Source organism: Lepisma saccharinum, chromosome 4, assembly GCF_977018435.1.
Source record: "Lepisma saccharinum chromosome 4, izLepSacc3.1, whole genome shotgun sequence".
NCBI lineage: Eukaryota > Metazoa > Arthropoda > Insecta > Zygentoma > Lepismatidae > Lepisma > Lepisma saccharinum.
In genome coordinates, this window is record NC_139232.1 from 46,995,944 (window position 1) to 47,017,778 (window position 21,835).

The 21,835-nt window shown below is 37.3% G+C and overlaps 1 protein-coding gene across 2 annotated transcripts in view; it reads left to right on the forward strand.

Annotated features, from left to right (window-relative positions):
• LOC145986447 (late secretory pathway protein AVL9 homolog) overlaps positions 1-21,835 on the forward strand; it is a 73,475-nt gene that overhangs the window by 13,543 nt on the left and 38,097 nt on the right. Inside the window, exons 3-8 of one of the 2 annotated variants that reach the window (XM_083120466.1) lie at positions 571-799; positions 5,447-5,636; positions 10,522-10,623; positions 11,326-11,845; positions 17,072-17,206; positions 19,806-20,025. In XM_083120466.1, the coding sequence (XP_082976592.1) occupies positions 571-799; positions 5,447-5,636; positions 10,522-10,623; positions 11,326-11,845; positions 17,072-17,206; positions 19,806-20,025 (1,396 nt within the window). The remainder of the gene's footprint in view (positions 1-570; positions 800-5,446; positions 5,637-10,521; positions 10,624-11,325; positions 11,846-17,071; positions 17,207-19,805; positions 20,026-21,835) is intronic. The other variant, XM_083120467.1, reaches the window with a different exon arrangement.

The following is a 21,835-nucleotide window of genomic DNA, read 5'->3' on the forward strand; positions in this document are numbered from 1 at the left end:
TGAATGAAAGTCACGATAACAGGACGTGGTCTGTCTAGAATGTCCGTTAATATCTCCAAATCCACTGTTCCAAATATCATAACAATTATGACATTCATAGGAATGCTTCATGTAAAAGAATCAGACGTTGCAGCGAAAACTCTATTTCCTTCCATTATAAGCAGAGGAATATCACATAGTGGGAGCGACAGCAGCGCCTCTAGCGGATCATAATTCAGAGGAAACCCCTGAGAGTGCAGAACTGTCCCGTTTTCCACACTACATATTCAAGTGGCTGTATCTTGAGTGTACAAGTATATGTATGTATATTTAAAATATGAAGAAAAAGGTAAAGCTCTGTTCTCGATATTGGTCATGTTGGGGTGATGTGATCAGCATGATGTTCCAGCCACCCTTACCTCCCAGGGTGTTGGAAAAATCTCATCTACAATCACCTGTTCTGGAAATCAAACCCAGGTCTCTTGCATGGCAGTTGGATGTTCTGTGTATCTGAATCAGTCCCACAAGTACATCAGAATCTGTCAGTTTCCTGGCTTGTTACATCTGTAATACATATCTTTCCTTCTCCAGAAACTGACAAATAGGACTGCTGACATAACTCGTGGAACAGTTCAGAAGTCTGTGTGTGTGCTCAGCACGCTTCCGCTGTATGGGCACATACAAGTGAAGATGGCTTTGATCACCCATGCATACTTTCAGGAAGGCGACTTCAGTAAAGTGTCACTTTTACAAGATACTTACCATAATCTTAGGAGCTGTGTCACACAAGAGATGTTAGATTCATCTCAGCTGTTTGTAGGTACGTATGATACATATTGGAGCATATGTTTATTTTTGTTTTGATTCACAATTAATGAAATATGTGTTTTATTTTTCTTTGCAGTATGTTTAGATTCTCTGAAAGTATCATTCAGTGTTTTTCATTGTGACGAAATTTGAACCTGTAGTTTTCAATATTATTTCACTTATATTCACAATTGTCAATACGTTAGTAACTGCTCGGCCTACACTGATTGTTTAAAATTGTGTGTACTTTTTTGTAGTTCCATTCCGGCCTGGGCGTGGATGTTTATGAGGGTCCATTCATCATATCATCACTCATCCTCATCTTCGCAAATCAGCCAAAAGTGGCACAAAAACGAAGTAAAATAAAGCAAATTAATAAATTAATTTTTGTAGTTCCATTGTCTCTTGCTTGGCTATTATCCAGGGTTAGCCCAGGTTGGACAAACTTTTTTCAGTGCCATGAGCAGAACAAAATGTGGAGTGATTTATCCACACACTTCAACCCCCCATAAGTCTAAATTTATTTATTTAACACTAATTCCAAATACAGCGTTAGCCATTTTACATTGAAATGTATAACAGTAGAAAAAGAACAACAAAAATAATAACATAAACAAAAATTACATCATATAAAGATATTTCCCCCCCCCCCCTACTTCATACGTGCATACAAACGTACACCCACCAAATGGGAAAGTCTGGATAAGCCCCTGAAAGCATGGTTGACTTACTTGTCAGAGAGCAGGAACAGGAACTCTTTTTATCCTTAACAATGTTGGTGTAATGTTTACCTAGTTTTTTTAAGTGTGCTGCATTTTCTTTTGTGCTCCTGCTCTCATAACAGGTAAACGGATATCCATAAATAGTTGTACACAATGTTAGAACATGAAACTCACTATACAGTCATTCCATGTCAAATCATCCAATGAAGAACCAAATGTCACTTACCGACACAGATTTGAACGAAGTTTTTGACACTTCTAGCTTGTACATTTACAGTTACAGGAGGTCAAAGTTTTCAGGATTTGCTAATATTAGGTGCATTCAAATGAAAAGGTCCATTTCCTTGCAGAAACTTTATTACAGTAGTTGGCTACACATATTCACCGTATGAGGTAAGACACTGGTTCCACTTTGAAACAAGGTTATGAATTCCTTGTGCTGGGAATGAAATAAAATCCCTGACAGCTTCCTGCAGCTCAGGACTCGAGGCAAAACGTCGTCCTCTGAGGTGCTTGTTCATAGGTCCAAAAATGTGAAAATCACATGGACTCTTTCACATTGGACTCAAGTCAGAACTGTATGCAGGGTAATCTAGCACTTCCCAATGGAATGATTGCAACAGATCCTGTCTCTGTCTGGCTGTATGGGGACAATGATGCCTTTGCAGAGTTTTCCTCTATGCTTATTCTTGATTGATGTCCGTAGACGATGCAGTGTTTCACAGTACGTGTTTGTGTTAATTGTGTGTCCCTCCGGAAGGAACTCCACTAGCAGTGGCCCTTGGTCATTGAAAAATACGGTCATCATAAGTTTGCCAACTTATAGGTTGTAACTTGCTTTTCTTTGGTTTTGGTGAACCTGTATGCTTCCATTCCATCCTGTCTCCATCCTTGATTCTGGCTGGTAATACGGGCAGATGAATTCATCTCCAGCAATTATTTTGCTGATAAAGTACTCACGTTCAATCCTGTATCGCATCAAATGAGCCAATGACATTCCCATTCTGCACATTTTTGTTCTCTGGCAAACACTTTAGCACCCATTGTGCGCACACTTTCCTGTAACCCAGTCTGTGCCTCACAATGTCATGCACACTACCCAATGACACGTTCACATGTTCGCTAATGGCTGCCAGGGATATTCGTATTGTCTTCTTGAATAAGGTTGTCAATAGCAGCCACTGTCCAATCAGGAATGCGATTTTTCAACTGTCCCGGCCGAGCATCGTCCTTCAGTGTGTTTCGTCCACCACGAAAATGCCTACACCATTTTCTCACTGTTTTGTCCGATACACATTTTTCATACACAACTTTCATTCTCCTATGAATGTCCGCTGGATGTACTCCTTCGGCATGAAGAAACCGAATGACACCCTGCTGTTCTTCCTTGGACACATCCATTGTTCAGCACAGTGTTACACCTGGGGGAAGAAATTGAAGGTGATTAGATAACGGACACGTGCTACCTGGACACACTTGCGCATGCGCAGATGCCTCATTACTAAAACGTCACGTATACCTGTGGGTATACAAAACACATGAAATTACTGTCTCGTATAAAACGCTTTTTCAGAAAAAATAAAATGGACCTTTTCTCATTTGAATGAACTAAGTATATGTCGCTCCTGGCTTTTTGTTTCAGGAGTGTAGTACATTAATAAAATAATTATATTTCAGCATGCAACCATTATAGCTCCATGAATTTTTTTCTAAGCCAATCAAAGGGTACAGATTCAAATAAAAAATGCCTGAAGAGTTACATGTTTTTTCCATTGTTACAAAAAATGATTTTGCATATACAAAACATGTTTCTTACTGTAAAGAAAATCAAATTGTATTAATTAATATTTTGGTCAAAGGTGACAGATCTTTGGTGACATGGCCTTGAAACATTAGCTGAAACAAAAAAACACGTATTTCTTCCTTTGGGCCCCTCTATACACCTGCCAAGCTTCATGGAAATCGGAGGGGGACACAGGGGTCAGATCCCCACTTCAGTTTGTCCTCTTCTTAAAATTTGAGGGGGGGGGGGGGGTTGCTCCCTAGAACAGTTTTTTAGTCGAAACAAAAAACACTTATTTCTTCCTTTGGCCCTCTCTATACACCTGCCAAGTTTCATGGAAATCGGAGGGGGACACAGGGGTCAGATCCCCACTTCAATTTCTCCTCATTTTAACATTTGGGAGGGGGGGGTTGCCCTCCTAGAACAGTTTTTTAGCCGAAACAAAAAAACACCTATTTCTTCCTTTGGGCCCCTCTATACAGCTGCCAAGTTTCATGAAGTCGGAGGGGGACACTTAGATAATCTCCCTTGTTAGTCTTACACTTTGTAATTATATAACACTACATATATTATAATGTTTTATTTTAATTTTTAAAACTGTAACTGTAGAACAATTGTATAATTTTTGTATAACATTTATATCTTGTGAAATGGGTTAAAGGTTTCATCCTGGAATGGAATGTCTCACATTTATGTGTGTTTCCATTTCCAATACATTCGAATGAATACATATTCGTTTCAATGGAATTTACAAAAGCACCTCTGAAATTTTATGTTAAACAAGTAAGATTATTTTTGTGCACGAGTGTGTTAGCCGATGAGTAGCAAATTATTTTAGGAACAACACTTGGAAAAAAATCTTGTAGGACTAACAAATGAAAAATTTCTTTGTAATCGAAGATCATAATACCTTTTAAGGTGTGGTAATATTATAATGGGATTGGGATATGAAACTACCGGATCCAGATCCGGTATTTCGGACCTGGAATTTTCAGATCCGGATCCGTTTGGCCATCCCTACTCTACACCTAAACATCCGGCAAAAGGATGATCTTCCTGCTTTCTTGGTTTCTTGCCTGAGGAAAAGGCAATAATTCAAGTAGTGACAGCTAAGAGATCTTTGCCGACAAGGGGACGGAACCCAGCTGTGCAGAGGATTCAAACACCCGCGCGAACTAGCCCTCTCCCTCAGCCTGGGGCAATTTTGCAACAGAGGCATGTAGTGGTCAAGTGGCAAACTGCTTGCAATTTCAGAGCATGCTGGCGGCCGTATCTTTCACCGTTGATAATACATGAGATTTTTAAACAATCATTTTTGGCTGTGCAAGTGTCTTTTGAAAGAAAAGCCCATTCTAGATTGGTCATAAAAGAATTGAGCATTACGTTAGTATGCATCATAATGGCCATTTTCGTTTGTGCTACCCGCAAATCGCAAAACCATTCTGTGCTTATTTACGTATTTTCTTATGGGTAATTGAAAAAAAATAATGCAATTTGTGCACATTTATCAAATTGAAATTGCATAAATGTGTCATGTACTCAAAGTTTCATAAAGTAAGTTCACATCTACTTCGTGTTTTCCGGAAATTTTTTGTCCTAAAACGTTATATTCAACAAAATGCAAAAAAGCCCATGTTAAATTTAAGCACTTTCCACAACGACCTTCGCCAAACTCCCCCGCCCTCTTAAGCAGTATTCCTTTATTTTGCTGCATAAGTTACGGGCTAATTTCCACATGTGGAAACCCCCACGACTTCTGCATACTCCAAGCTTGGCCTGGCTCATTTAAGGTAGATGCCCCTAAAAATCTTACATTTGAAAGTAAAAGTGAAATTTGGTGTAAATTGCTTAAGTTACATTGAATATGTTCAAATAATGCAACTTCACTTAATTGCATGTAGATTATAGTCACATTGGAGTTTTATCAGTTACATTATTAGATACTTGCCACTACATTTGTAGCAGTATATGAACTGTGATGGTCATAGCTGAACCAGTATATTCAAGATGAAAATACGTTGTTTGGAGCCATGGTGTGCCATAAAAATCAATAGCTGATCATCCCTGTGTATGTGCGTGTGCATAAGTTTGCTATATGAATATAAATATATAACCATATTTTGTTTACTTTAATGTGAATCTTATATGTTCTCAGGTCTCTCTCTGCGAGACTTCATTCTCCACTTCAAGCACAAAGCAGTTTTGATGTTTAAGTTATTACTTCTGGAGAGGAAAGTCCTGTTTTTCAAGTCTCCTGTGCAACAGTTGTGCACAACTATTCTCTCTCTGCTCTCATTACATCCTGGAATGCTGGAAAAAGGGCTCAAGGAATCAGCATGTGTGAAGTAAGTTGGGTGCATGTCATGTGGAATTTATGATGTACTCTAAGGGTGTTTAGTGAATAATTTTAAGAAATCAGGATCAAATAATACATTGCATTTAATAACTTTCGAAAAATGTCTCCCAAAGAAACCTAAGCATTCACTCTCGCCAGCCTCTGTGCTAGAGAGGTGAGCTACATTTTCTCAAATCCAGGGTCCTGGGTAAGACATGGAGACTCATTATATGTGTTCCTTGGTCTTTAACAATTCACCATTCATCCTCATTGCTGTAATTAATTTGAGAAGTGGAAAAGCAAGATAAAATTACCGATGTACAAGCATCATTCAGTCTCATTTTGGCAAGTAGCACAGTCGACTCTCTTAAGTACATTACTGAAAGCAGTTATGGTTGATAATTTTACCAGACCAGTCTGATATTTATATAAATTGTTTGTATGCATTATCATATTACTTTGTTCAAAATAAATAGCAATATTTATGTCCCAGTTTTTTACGTAATTGTTTATTGTATCTGTAATTTCTATACCTGATCTACTACCAAGTCATTGTAAACCCTGCATTTGGTGCATAATTTTCTGTAACATACATTGGCACATGTATGCACATATCCCCCAACCATTTAACTATCTTTAAGGTGTGAAATACGTGAATTATACTGTGCATGCATGCTGAACGTTCTTTTTGCGTCTTTTTTTTAAGATCAGCTGAAATTTTCTGCTGCACTTTCTAAGTGATGTAACATCATAAAGTTAACATCAGTTGCATGCTTAGGCTGGGGAGACAGTGCCTAAATATGTAAGAACCGAGCAGTGTCATGTTCACTTTCAGTCATGTGGTCACTTTCATGTTCATTTTCGTCATTAACACATACTTACGTGTCCTCCTCTTTCTCACTTGCCCACTTCTGTATTACATATAAATCTACTGTGTACTGTCTTTCTATGATTTGATATTTATCTTGTTACATAATTAGTTCCCCAAGCATGCAACTGACATTAACTTTATAATATTACATATCTTAGAAGTGCAAGAGAACAACATAGCTCTGTTTAGAACAAAGATAATGAAAGGACGTTGATCTACAAAAAAGCACTCATTTGCCATATAGTTCATAGTGCTGCAATCTAGCAATGAATATCGATGGATGGAGACACTGGTACCCAATGTGCCTAATGGAGGGTTAAACATATCTACGTGTGGTATTTCTCAATCTTTACTTGAAAAATATTTTTGAAAAGTGATAAATTAGTGTGTACAGATATGAGTGAAAAAGAAAAGAAAAAACCTGCCTGAACTTGAAAATGTTGAAGTCAAAACCTGCACGATGTGACAATATTGCACATCAGTCTGGCAAACCTCAAGTATGAAAATGTCACGTTGAGCTTCAGAGCAGCATGATCTAACAAACTTCTCAAGGTTTCCCATCCTGAGTAGAATGTTCCGGGTTCGGTACATATAGTGGCAAGTCTCATCTGGCTGCTTGCATGAAACTTTTTGTTTCAAAAGATCTCTTACTATAATCTTTTCTCATAAATTACAGTGTCACCATGAGTTGTTTGGCCATCATTATTGTGGAAATAGAACCAGCTGCTTTGCAAGGTCCCATGGGCGAAAAGCAAAGTCAAGAAGACTGCCACGATTTTGGTGATAGGCAGTGTTACTAACTGTGAATAACTCACACTTATTGCCGCTTGTCATGTAATTAAAAACAATACACGTGCTGTTTACATGTCAGAAATCCGAGTGGTTGTTGTGTTCAATTATGGTGATATGAACATTTTGTGTAAAGGATTTTTTTTTTTTTTTTGAATTTATATGATGCAAAAATTCAGCACGTAAGCTATACCACATTGAAAATTAATATTTCTTTGTCGTTTTGTAAAGCCCATTTACTATTCCTGTTTAATATTTTCATCATATTTTGCAAGGCCTATATTTTATTTTATCTTCAGCAGTGATAATTTTGAGGAATGAAGGAAGAACAAAGAATGTGCCGTAGAATGTAACTACTGACAAGTATATACATGAATTGTATATTGTATTTGTCATGAAGACTTTGTCGTACTTGTGCTGTTACTTTCCCACATGTCAGGTTTACTACATTGCATGCCATATTGTCACATCATCAGGGTGGCGATAGACCCGGAAAGCCGGGAAGAGTCAGTGAATTTGAGAGGTCAAAAAAAGTCAGGGAATTTAGTCTTGATTGAAGTTTTTAATTGTTTTATATGCAATGGAACGAATGTACCAGGTGTTTGCTTTGAAAGATGTTGTTATGAAGCCTTGCATGGGAACAGGACATCTTGTTGCTAAATCTCGGCCTAAACTTTTAGGCCCCTTTTATGCACAACACAACCATGGTGCCAAAATCCAGTGATGGCAGGAGGAAGGGTGGGAGAGATATTTCCGGAGGGGCAGAAAAAATTGATAAGCCTCTAAATATTACGTGAAAAATTCATTGATTTATCATTTGTTCTTGTCTGCATGCTAGTAGTAAAGGGACAGAACCGTCAACAGATGGAGTGGTTTGGGGTGGGGAGGGGCACCGTCTGATAGTTGTCGTAGTACGGCATTTTGTCGGACATTCTGAAGGAACATGGAAACAAATAAGGGTGCTATGCAACCCTGTAATGTGTAGAATGTCATGGTTCAAAATTGCAAAATAACGCAAATTTGGCATAAAATGTGAATTGTTGGCATTTCTCATGAATTTTAGCAGATAAAGTGTGCTCACCTACTGCGACGGGTTAGTCATAACACCAGCATTTATCAAGCTAGAAATAATGGAAAATAACTTCCTCAAAAATCTGTTCCAACATATTAAACTATCACGAAAATACATAGACGATGTGACCTACAATTTAAAACAATAGTTTAAAAAACACAATGAAAGTATAAGTTTTGGCATATTTGGCAGAAAAATGTTCTAAAATAAAATCGCGAATTTTGAGAAACTTATCAATCAAAAAGAAAAAAAATAATGACAATTTTTGGTGCCATAATTTATCGGTATTTGTCACGTGAGATTGATTTAAAATTTTTGGGTGCGTCGCCATTTGCACCCTTCAGTATATACAGGGGGAAATCCCCTTACCTTAAAATGAAAAAGGGGGTATGGAAAATAACTCCTAAGGTATCATACTCTCACGAACATTAGTAGGACATGTGACCTACAATTGAAAACAGTAGTTTAAAAATACCATGAAGGTATAATTTTAGGTATATTTTTCAGAAAATGTGCTAAAATGAAAATTTGAATTTTGGTAAAAATAACATCAAATAGTAAAAAAAAAATAAAAAGGAATAACACCAAAGATGACGAAAAATCAAAGTCCCTATCGATTAGGCATAAATAAAGAAGAATATCAGTAGTAATTTATTGCATTAGTTAGTTACTCCTAACCTCATTTTCGGCATAATCACTACGGCGTTGTTCTGGCAGTTGTTGTAGCATGTCACTAAATTTTGTATACCATGGCATATGTGTTTCACAGCAAAGACTGGAACTATTTGTACTACAGTGTAACTGTCAAACTCTTGTCCTGCCAGAAACATCTTCAGCTGAACAAAAAGATGAAAGTCAGTACATGCAAATCCAGGACTGTGGTCCAAGATCTCATGATGTGATGCAAAATAGCCCACATGTTCTCATCTGTATGGGGTTGTACACATTGGATTGGCCTTCCATGAATTGTCTGCACCATCGTCTGACCATACTATTGCTCACGACGTCCGGCCTGTACATCTCACACAATTGCTATATGACGGATTCTGAGCGTGCAACAATCTGATTATCACACGTACCTCACAGTCGGTGGGAGACTCATGGTTCTTGCAAGTAGAGGGTTCCAAACCTCAGTGGAAATATCAACATATAGTAAAGAGAAAGACTAAGGAGATTGATAAATTGCAAAATTTATTTTTCATCAATCACACTTCACTCTTATCTCATTTAGTCGTAATTTTAAAAATAATCAAATATTTTATTGAAAATTGGCTGCATATCAAAATATCCCGTAATCCTTCCTAGCTTGTAAATTGTAATAATTTTCAAAATTCACAATTTGCAGTTTGAATGCAAATGATAGGGAAATGAAGTAAATTTCTTGGAAGCTAATATGGGTACTTAATACAATACATTCCTGGATCTGTATGACTGTCTTATTTTCATTTGCAAGAACATGGATTTGATTTATAATTGTCAGGGACATATTTAAATTTTGTCCTGGAAAAGTCAGGGACTTTTATTTCTGCTTGTTTGTAGCCACCCTGATCATGCAAGTTTGGACTGAAAATTTGTAGGGTGGGTGTTTTTTTCGCCTCATTACATGTTTCTATATCACCACATCCACATCTACAACTCCACCATGTTTGGAAATGAATTGAATGCATTTTCTGTTATTGTTTTAGATCTGTGAATATGGAAATAAATGTTGATTTAAATTTAATCAATAATGTGCATATAATTCAGTGAAAGCATGCAAAAATGAAACAGAAAATAGGTGATGCACCATTGAACAGTTGGATATAGGGAACCTAGGGTTGGAGAAGCCAGTGTAAAGAATTATGGGCTGAAACATGTTGAGCACTAACACATATCTCCGTCCATAGGAATGACAAAAAAATCACATGCCTCCCTGCCCAATCCAGTGAGCAGAATAGGTAACCTCTAGATTGTTTTGGACATCCACGTTCCCTCTATCCAGCTGTTCAGTGCTGCATCATCTACTTCCTGTTTCCTTTTTTTTTTTTTTTTGCTTTTACTGAATCACCCTGTATGTGTATATATATAAGTAAAAATAAACATGACATGGTAAATCTAATGTGTTCATTACAATAAAGTTAAGTATACATTTACATGTTATATGACTTTTCCTCCCTTATTCAGGCCATCTCGACCAATGTCACCTGTCCCTGAATTTAATATGAATGGGGGAGATTCAAGTTCTCCATCAAACTCTCCTGTGAAAGAAATTCCTGCATTGAACAGGTAGAGAAAAATGCACGTTACTGTTGCAATAATTTTCTTTCATTTTCTTTCAATGTTCTCATTTTACAAAACACATAAATCTTAATAACAAGTGTTGAATAACTATTGTGCATTTTTAATTTTGAATTTTTGCATGAACATTAACAAATACAGAAGTTCATTGGGGTTGAGCATCACCATAGTAACTTTTTTCAGTGATCTTGTGTGAAATAAAAACTAATGCTGCATTATATTTGCACATATAATTGTGTAGAACGTGTAGTTTCAAGAAATTATTTTATAACTAGGTAGAAATCCATAACCCATTAATTCCTCATATTTCTATGTTGCATGGCTACTAGCTTGTAGAGTTTTGTGGTAGTGACACTCACAATAGTCTTTAAACTGCTGGAATTGTGTCCTTCACTTTCGAATTCCATATTGAGGAACAGAAAATTTCTCGACAGTCTGAAAAGCAAGTGGGCAACAAGCATTCACATTCTCAGTAGAATCTCCTTATTGTTCCTCTTTTCGCTAAGATTTTCATCACAATTGCTTACATCTTCTGTCTGTCCTTCATTGTCCAGAAAAACAGAATTTCTAAATGTTTAATCTATTTTATTTCTGTGTATGCTTTGAACTTGATGTTGAGTGCCTGTCTCACTAAAATAATTTTGACTGAATTAGAATAGATCATTGTTATCTTTTTTTCTCTATTTTTAGGACTGTTATTGAAGTGAAATCTAAAGATAATTCACAGGAAGAAAATGAAGAAACGATTGATAACAAGCAGCTTGAAATAGGAGAGAGGAAACTTATTGAAGAGGTGGAGAGTAAGCAAAGCTCGATCGATAAGGAAGTTCATCTGGATTTGGAGGCCAGACATGAGGAAAATAATGGCAACCAAGAAGACACTCGCGGGAGTAGGAGTAGCCTGTCTTCAAGCAATTCTACCAAAGATGTTTTGCCTTCGTCTGAAAGCCTATCCAATATTTCTTCCAAAGTGTCCTCTTTCAAAGGAAGATTGTCTGGTGCCCTTAACTACTGGTCAGGGAAAGAGAAGTCACCTAGTCAAGACCAGTTAGATATTTTTGAATCGGCACAAGCTGAAGAGAAGCAGTTGTCCCTCCCAGATGATGAGAGGGAAAACAAAATGATAGATATTCCCAGGCAACCAGATTTAGCTGCTGTTGCCCAGTTGAGCACAGAGAAATGTGGCCTGCCTTTAGCTATTTTCACTAAGGTAATATTTTTTCTTTGACCTTGTAAGCTTAAGAATGTACATATTTACTGGAATACTTGTAGTTTCAAAATTTAGAAAAAAATAATGTGGGAGTGGCAGTTTGTTAGTTTTCCACTTGCACCAAAACTCTTTTAATTTGCATGTATAAAGTGAATAAGCAGTTTGAAATAGCTTCTAGCCATACAGAGAATATATTATTATAACTTATTGCAAGTCATGAGAAAATTGTTGCTCCTGGGACTCCCCGATGGCATAGCTGTAACGTCGTCACCTTGTAATCACCTGGGTGGAGCCTCATTGCACAGTGGTTCGGATCTCACTTTAAACTGTTCCAATTAGCTTATCTGTGCATAAAGTGGAGTTAAAACAACAATTCAAAATTGTGGCTCCACCAGGAATTGAACCTGGGCCTGTAGCATTCAGAACTAGGATAACTGGTTGCAGAGCATTGTACGTAAAGTATGAAGTATGTACCTACACCATTTAACACATTGTGATGTAGGATAATATAAGTCCGAAGTTTCCTATAACATGTAAATGATTTCAGTCTGTGATGAATACTATAAAATGGACGTGAGTACACCACAAACTGCTCTTTGAGGTTTGCGGAGGGGGTGTAAAAAATAAGGATATGTTTATGTTCAATTAGGTACATAATGTGAAAATATCACCCTTACTTAGATATGGAATACTTGCAATGAACACACAACAGTTGCAAATTAATTATCTATGGTAGCATATGAATTATCTATGACAGCATACATAGCAGTTCTGAGCAAAACTCCCAAGAAATCATCCAACAGTCTCCTATGTGGATGGTTGTGTTAGCACTGTAATTTGTAGAAAAAGTAATAACTGGGTCATTCCATGTCAAATTGATAATTTCAGGAAAGTTTCCAGGCCATAGTTTTTGATTTGGATGAAATTTGACATGATGGTTCGATCATGTCTGGAAGGCTTGTATTCCAAATACTAGCTTCCTCAGAGTTCTAGAGTTATAGCCTATGGAAAAAACAGAAAATGTGACCCAAATCTGAGAAATGAGCATCAGAGCTAACTTCAGGACTTAATAACTTTGGAACTATTAATCACCACCTAGTGATGTTTACACATCAAACAAACCTCCAACCAAGGAACACGGGTATTGTATCAAAATAACCTCAGCTTGTTTACGTTAGCAAATAAAATACCCCAAATTATGCTATGACAAGCATTGTCATATAGCATAATATCATATCATTTTGGATGCGGGCGCAGGGAAAGATAATTAAATGTTCACGTATAAGGTTATACCTACTTGTAGTGGAGAGAATTCACGATGGATGGCGTGCCAATGCTGAAGGTAGATATTACTGCTTACCAGTAGTATCGGATTACACCGCTAGATGGCAATGGTCATTTTTCATTATTATAATGTACTTCCTCCAGTTAAGACTAATCTGTCTGTCAATTAATTGCATGATCAATTGTATTATTATTCAAGCTTCTTTGTCTCTTGTTATGGCCGGATGCTATCGAAGTATACATTTCCTAAAGTTTGAGCCCCAAAAGGTTTGTTGTCGCCTTATGCACAACGGTGTTTTGGTCTAAGGGTGATTTTACGGGATGCCGTAACTTGCCCACGGAAAATTATAACATATACAGCACGTTACGCTCCATGCAGTTATGAAAGTGTATATTCAGCTTTATGCATTAAATAAGCATCAAGGGGTCCTTGATACACACACTTAGGTATACAGTGCTCAATTAACGAGGAAAATAACAGTCTAGTTTCTTGGGTCGAACGTGGTGTACAAGGAAGAAGAGTGGAGATGCGTTGTGGTTCCTGCAAAAAGATGGAATTCATGGTACTTGGATGAAAATATCGAGTGGTATACATGTCAGCGATATTTGCTTTTGCACGTTATGCACGTGGTTGTGATGTCGTGATCTTCAATTTTGGACGCTTGAATCACGACTTGCCATAATTGCAAGCCACGAAGGATCAGCTGATTGTGATATTGAATGATAAAAGGAGGTAGGCTTAACGTTTGCATGATGTCTCCCACCCTTGCCATGGAGGTAAGCAATTGTGAATTAATACATGTTGCATGAGCTCATGTCCCAGTACTCAAAAGGGTAGATCTACCAAATTTAAAGTCGACCACCTAAGCATGCTTGTGTGTGTATTGTGAGAAGAAAAATAATCTCTGTCGCTACTTTTTAAACATTATGGTATGAAAACAATGGCTAGCGACGCCATTACATCGAAAGTTGTGTTCTACTAAAATTACAAATAGATAACACGTTACATTTGTTGAGAAAGTAAAGCTTGGTGCATATGTGATCGTATGTAAAATGTTTCTCAAATTTAGGCTTTGAGAAAGCATATTTTCAATTACTATTTTTGTTTGAAGGTCACATGACCATATATGGGCATGCATATGGTTAACACAGTAATTGTATGCTAATCGTTTCCCAAAGGTCGCAAATAGATAGGTGACCATCATTGAACTGGTTGTTCAAATAAAAAGTAAAATCATTATTATTCTTGAGTTAATGTCATGAGTATTAAGGGCAAATGTTGCCAAATTATTAGTATAATGTAAACAGATGAACGAAATTCTCACTAGATGTAGGAAACTGCTGTTCTGTTCGTTCTATAATATCCTATGTATTCTTTAACATAAATGAGATTCTTAAAGTAGGTCATTGCTTGCAAGCAACAGTTGTGAATAATGACATTGTAATAAATAAGTACAACTATCTTTGAAGTCCATTTCATCCCGAATATGTGTCCAAACATCATTAGGTGTAATTTGCTTGCTTGTGTGAGTGTATATTAATGTTTTTCCTTACAGGAGGGGAAACTTTGGAAATACTGGTCATAAAACAGTTCTCTTAACTTAAGGGAGTACACACACCCAACTGACAGGGGTAATGAAAAGTAAAGCTACCCGTGCTTATGTTCAAAGCTGAATCATGTGTACATTTAGATGCACCACTGCATTAACTTTTGTTGAGCCACACACTAATAAAGGGGCATATCCAAAGTAAAGTTTTAGGTGCAGATCTGGTATCAAGTGATACTATTATTGATATTGACTCGATGAGAAGTGTGTTACAGTGTTGCAATTAAATGACATGTTAAGTCCTGTTGGGGTACCTCTGCATGTAGTATTTGGTTAAATAGGAACAGGATTGAAGTTAAATACATATTCAGTTTGAACACTTTCTTTATTTGCACATATATATTTGAATAGTGAACACCAAACAGTATTTGTTAAGATCAGTCAATTTCACAGTGGTAATTCTCCAACCTGCATTTTAGCGCTACGAGGGAGACACACGAAAGCCAGTCTGAAAGCAAAAGTTGAAAGTTGTTGTAGAAGGGAATATATGGAACTGGAGCTGGGGTTTTCATGACGTTATTGTGTAAGGTTCATCCTCACCTCTGACGTACCGTCTCAATGCCTTAAAAAGCTTTACATGTCAAAAAATGCATATTTTGTGTGCCTGCTGTTACAACTTTAATTCAGCTAGGAAGGTGGCATTAATTTTTTAAGTGACCCTGATGTGGGCTTAGTATGCACACATTGTGTTGTCGCCATATATATCACCCAATCCATATTATATGTGGCTGAATATGCAAGAAATTGAAAAAAAATCACTGTAAAATGGCAGATTTTAGAAATGCTGTAGGACAAAAGGGACAAGTGATATCCAAGCCAATTTACATACACTACATAATCAGACCTTTCTGTAATGTGTGTCAAAATTTCAACTTGTTAGTGCACAGTGAAGGTATACCCATAAACGCTGAGCGCATTTTCAACGGGAAGTTTAAAATTCCGCAAGTTCGAAATAATGATTTATATCACCTTAACTATGAATGCTAGAGTTTCAAATTATACCCAATTTCTTTAGTACATACTTAAGCTGCATGCCTATTGTGGAAAAACCAAATTTTCACTCACAAATAGAAGAAGAAGACAACTTAAAAATCCTATTTTTTTACAAAATTTTAATTCCGTCGACCCCTCAAGTAGGCAACCCGAGGACATGAGAGTTCAAAACAATACCTACATACATATTACCCAATATGTATTTCATTCTCATAGCAAAAATTGAGCACGTACTAGTGATACTTTCTTAGAAAAATATTTTCTAATGTAAAAGCCTTGCTTTTTAACGGGAAATTCCAAATCCCAAAATTGTTATCTTGGAGACTATGAATCCTAGAATTAAAAATTATGTCTAGTTTTCTTCAGTACACACTAGACTATCTCGTATGGTTGAATAAACTTAATTTTCATATATGCTGTAGAAGAAGAAGATGAAAGTTAAATAAAACTTCATTTTCACAAGTTTAATTTCATCAGAACACGACTTAGGCAATGCCAGAACGTGATGGTTTTAAACGAAACCTACATGTTGCCGGATGTTTGTTTCATTCTTGTGGCAAGAATTGGGCACTTTCGAGGGAAAAAGAAATTGTAAAAGCAGTATTTTTTTTTTTCGGGGGAAATTGCACCCCTCCCCCCCAAATATCTAGAATCAAACTGAACTTTACTAATTACTAATAGGATGCTTCAAGGATCTTTGTGTAGGACTCAAAATATGTATATCCGAACATTGCCTGAGTCGCAGTATTCTCCAAAAATCGAAAAAACCAAATGTGACCTTTGTCACGTCCCAGCATTTAATGTTTAAAAACATGTATTGGAACAGATGACTACTTTTTTGTAACAACCACAAAATTGGTCTTTAACCTTGCAAGATATCACTAAAAAGGAAGTTGACGATTATTTACAGTTGTTTAGACACACACACACACACACACTTTCATTTCAGAAAAGGAATGGAAAGTTAAATAATTCCAAAGTTATTGAGTTCTGAAGTTAGCTCTGATGCTCATTTCTCAGATTTGGGTCACATTTTCTGTTGCACACCACCTTCTTCCATAGGCTATAACTCTAGAACAGTTCCTTGGAGGAAATTAATATTTGGAATACAAGTCTTCCAGACATGGTTGAACCATCCTGCCAAATTTCATCCAAATAAAAAGCTCTGACCTGGAGGCCCTGGTCGATATGTCGTGGACAAGACCCAACTAGTCTTCTGGATAAGTCAATACATGTTTTGAGTGTATTTATGTGTATACATGTATATAAATATATTTATCTCTCTAAAATATTTTTAAGAGTTGTTCTTGAAATTAATGTGTGATTTCTCTTTCACTTATAGGGATACTTGTGCCATCCCTATCTCTCATTGCCATATCTGGATTTGCTTGTGGATATCAAAGTTAGAGGTTATATAATAGGGGCTACAAATGTATTATTCAAACAGAAAAGACGTCTCACAGATGTTCTGATTGAGGTAAATCTGTATAATGTAGTGAAATTTAATATTACTTTTTCAGAATATTAGAGGAGAGGTTTGCTAAAAAATTGCAAACTGTGCAATAAATAACAGTAGTTTCAAAGTCGGACAAAGATTTGTTATGCGGAAAGTGACACGTACTACCAGGTGTGCCAGTTAATAATTCTTAATTGATCCGAAAGAAAACAAGTGTATCTGGGGAGAAAGGTAACAAAAAAGCTTTATTCAAAATATGCGCCATCGCTAGCTATACATTGTGCCCATCTGTCGGTCAAATTGTGGATGCCCTTCCAGAAAAATTGTTCACATTTTGAGGTGATCTAGTCAGTAAGCCATTGTTCGACATCTTCGTAATTGTTGAAGTGTTGCTGGGAAAGTGAGTGAGATATCGATGAAAACAAGTGGTAGTCCGAAGGGGCTAAGTCTGGTGAGTATGGTGGGTGGGGCAAGAATTTCCCAGCCAAGTGCAGAAATGGTGTGTCTGATGCCTTTCGCTGTGTGTGATGAGGCGTTGTCGTGCTGCAAAATCACTTTTCTGTGTCTCGTCGCCCAATCTGGGCACTTTTCGATCAATGCATGGTTCAAATTGATGAGTTGTTGATGGTAGCGAACGGCATTCACTGTTTCACCTGGTTTCAGAAGCTCATGGTACACCACACCCTTCTGATCCCACCAAATGCACAGCATTGTCTTCCTTCCGAAGCGATTCAGTTTTGCGGATCCATTTTTCATCCCCAGTCACTATCCGATGCAAAGAAGACGTTCTTTCATTCGGAGAAAACAACACTTAACACACCGTTTTTCCCTTTTCCATTTGTCTGTCGTTCAGATGATGTGGGACCCATTTTCCTGCCTTCTGGACCTTTCCCATGGCATGAAGACGATCAGATATGGTTTAGTGAACAACATTTAACTTCTCTGCAAGTTGTTGTTGCGTTTGCATATCGTCTTCGTCCAACAGTGCTTGCAATTCGGCGTCTTGGAATTTTTTCGTCTGGCCCAGGCGATCTTTGTCTTTCAAGTCGAAATCACCACTTTTGAATCATCGAAACCAAAGCACACACACGTCTTACGTTAGGACATTGTCACCGTACTTTTCCACAAGGATACGATGGCTTTCACTCGCATTTTTCTTTTGATTGAACAAGAATATCAGGATGTGCCGCTTATGCTCCTTATTTGGTTTGAAGGTCAACATGTTTCCCACACAAACCCAATATCATGATCACTCGCACTCGGTTGCACATCCAGGGCATTTTGACAGGTACTGTCCTGGCAACATACTGACGTAACAGTTGAGACTGTGCACCAACCCTTGCTTCCAGCGCCATCCAGCGACGAAATTAACAATTATTAACCAGCACACCTGGTAGAAGAAAACTTACATCTCATCAAGCAAAGTAGCACTAGATTTTATTAATGTAATTGTTATTGTTAAAAAAATGAAAGAAGATAAGTTGAGTCCTGTGTTCGATACCCAGTGGATGCACATTGCACAGTGGTTTGGATCCCACTTTAAACTGTAGATTCAGTCCCGACTAGCCTTTCTGTAGGCATAAAATTAAAAAATTAATATTTTAAGCTATGTTGCCAACAAAATGTAGTCAGATGTACTCTGACATTATTCAGAACACCATTTTCTTTATGTTAGCCAAATATTTGGATGGATCTGTATCATTTCTCATAGCTACAAAGTTAGGAAGAAATGATCAAAAGATCAAGACACAAATAATATTGTTAAAAGAGAAGGAAACTATATCCAAAGTCACCAGAGTGGCCACTATTTCCTGATCTTCCACAAGATATGGCAGGTGTACTGTTTACAACTTCCTTGAATTTTAACCTTTAGCTACTGTAAGCCTCTGCTTTTGGGAGGTTTTCAAGATTGCAGTGAAAGAAAAGAAAGGAAGGAAAAAGAGCTATTTAATGTAGACAATGGGAGTAGTTGTTTTTTTGTTGGGTTTTTTTTGTTTTTTTTTTGGAAATGAGTGAGGTTCTTCTGTAAAGTGATTTTTTTTAATCCCTTTCCCCATCAGCACAGTTAGAAGAAGAAAATAGGGAAAAAGTAAGTGTTATTAAAAATCATGGTCTTTAAGAAAGAAAACAAAACAGATTTCATCTCTGACAACTAACTAGCACCGATTTTTTTAAACTTTGCATCAAGTTTGAAAATGCACGTGCTTTAAAAGTTCCCATCTGGAACGTGTTTACATGCTCACAAGACTCTGTCTGCTAAAGGTTAATACAGGTCTTGCATTTGTCACATAGTGTATATATACATAGATTACTGAGCTAGCACTTCCATAGATTACTGAGCTAGCACTTTCATATTTTCACACTAAAAACAAGGAGACAGCTAGTCAAAACATTCTAGTGTGTCTGGAAATTTATTTAAAAATGCATGGGAAACCTGATTCAAGTACTTTTATATTTCAACTCGAAAAACATAGCATAAAACTATAACAAGTAATTTACATGTTTAACAATTTTACTAAAACTTCTGAAGCACTATATTTTGTTAACCAAGAAGTTAAATTTTATATGCTGGTTAAAATAAAATAACAGAAAAAATAATTGATAATTTTTGCCTTTTCAGATAGATGATGCAAAGATTGATACTCAGGACAATGATTTAAAACGGCAGTTGCATTTGACCACGGAAGACCTTCGATTTGCAGATTATGTTGTGAAGCATGTGTTAGAAGAAAGACATGATGTTTTTCTTGATGGTGTGGGGTGGGAAGGAGGAGATGAGTGGATAAGAGCACAGTTCAGAATATATCTCCTCTGCTTAATGAGGACATCATTGTTAGAAGGTAATCTTTAATTTTTGAAATCCTCAAAATATCTTATGTAAATGTTGAAATTATGAATGGACCAATATGACATTCTTAACTATACTAATAATTTAACTTGCTACTTTCTCTTGAACAGTTTGTAAACCCTTTGCTCCTTCTGTGAGAAGAAAATTACTCTTTCAGGCCTACACTGAAGCCATCTCAGGATCATGGAAACATGAACACTGAATTATAGTTTCAACTGTTTATTTGTCACTTAGGGTGTGACATAGGGAGTAAACCTTAAGTTCAATGATAAAGTTTCAGCAAATACTGAATGGTATATTACTGAATTTAGGAAAGTCTATTTAAAATGTGTTCCACACAGGCAATCTCCTTCGTAGTCCACCCAGGAAGTGCTAAAACTCACTATCCTGCTAAAGAAATTTCTGGGCTATTTATACCTGAGGTTTTACTCTCCACCCCCTTTTGGTTACATAATTATCGTATCATAATAAAGTTACATTTATTGAAATTATTTATACATATATTCATTAAACATTACAGATTACATTCAGTTTAGTCGCTTCCATACTTTTAAGTACTGATTCGTGGAACAACAATTACCAGGTGTGCCGGTTAATAATTCTTAATTGATCCGAAAAAAAAAAACAAGTGTATCTGGGGAGAAAGGTAACAAATGCTTTATTCAAAGTATGCACCATCGCTAGCTATACATTGTGCCCATCTGTCCATCAAATTGTGGATGCCCTTCCAGAAAAATTGTTCACATTTTGAGGTGATCCAGTCAGCAAGCCATTGTTCGACATCTTCGTAATTGTTGAAGTGTTGCTGGGAAGTGAGTGAGACATCAATGAAAACAAGTGGTAGTCCGAAGGGGCTAATTCTGGTGAATATGGTGGGTGGAGCAAGAATTCCCAGCCAACTGCAGAAATGGTGTCTCTGACACCTTTCGCTGTTTGTGATGAGGCATTTTCGTGCTCAAAATCACTTTTCCGTGTCTTGTCGCCCAATCTGGGCACTTTTCGATCAATGCATGGTTCAAATTGATGAGTTGTTGACGGTAGCGAACGGCATTCACTGTTTCACTTGGTTTCAGAAGCTCATGGTACACTACACCTTCTGATCCCAACAAATGCACAGCATTGTCTTCCTTCCGAAGCGATTCGGTTTTGCAGTCGATGTTGAAGGTTGTCCTGGGTCAACCTATGACTTTTTGCATTTTGGTTTCTCAAAGTACAACCTTGGTGACAATGAAGTTCGACGAGAAAGGAATACGTGATTAAATGCACAGTGGCATAGGCGGTGGAATGGGTGACCTGCAGAAGTGACGCATGTGTGTAAGAGGAGGCGTGTGAGCAGGCAAGAATCATGATCCCAGCATGTTGCACCCAAGGTCACATAAAGAACGAAAACGGGGAACTATATGAATGACATTGAACTTCGACCAGGCACCAGACCCATACGGAAAATTCCGGATAGTGGCGCATTCGACGAAAGCATGACGTCACGGACACGATAAGGTAGTCCGCCGTATATAAGCACGTGCTGTGCACGGAGGAACCGCAGTACATCATCACCATGGCCAGGGGCAAACCTATTGACAACACCGTGAGGAGAAGAGTGGTGGAGTTGCAACGGGATGGATTCAGTGAACGGGAAATAGGGCGCCAACTGAATTTACCCAAGTCAACTGTCCACTGCATCATCAAACACCACCAAAATACGGGTACTACAGAGCCAGGTAAGGCCCCCGGTCGAAAACGCTTGCTGAGCATGCGTCACCTACGGATATTTAGGCGCTATATCCAGACCAACAATCATGTTT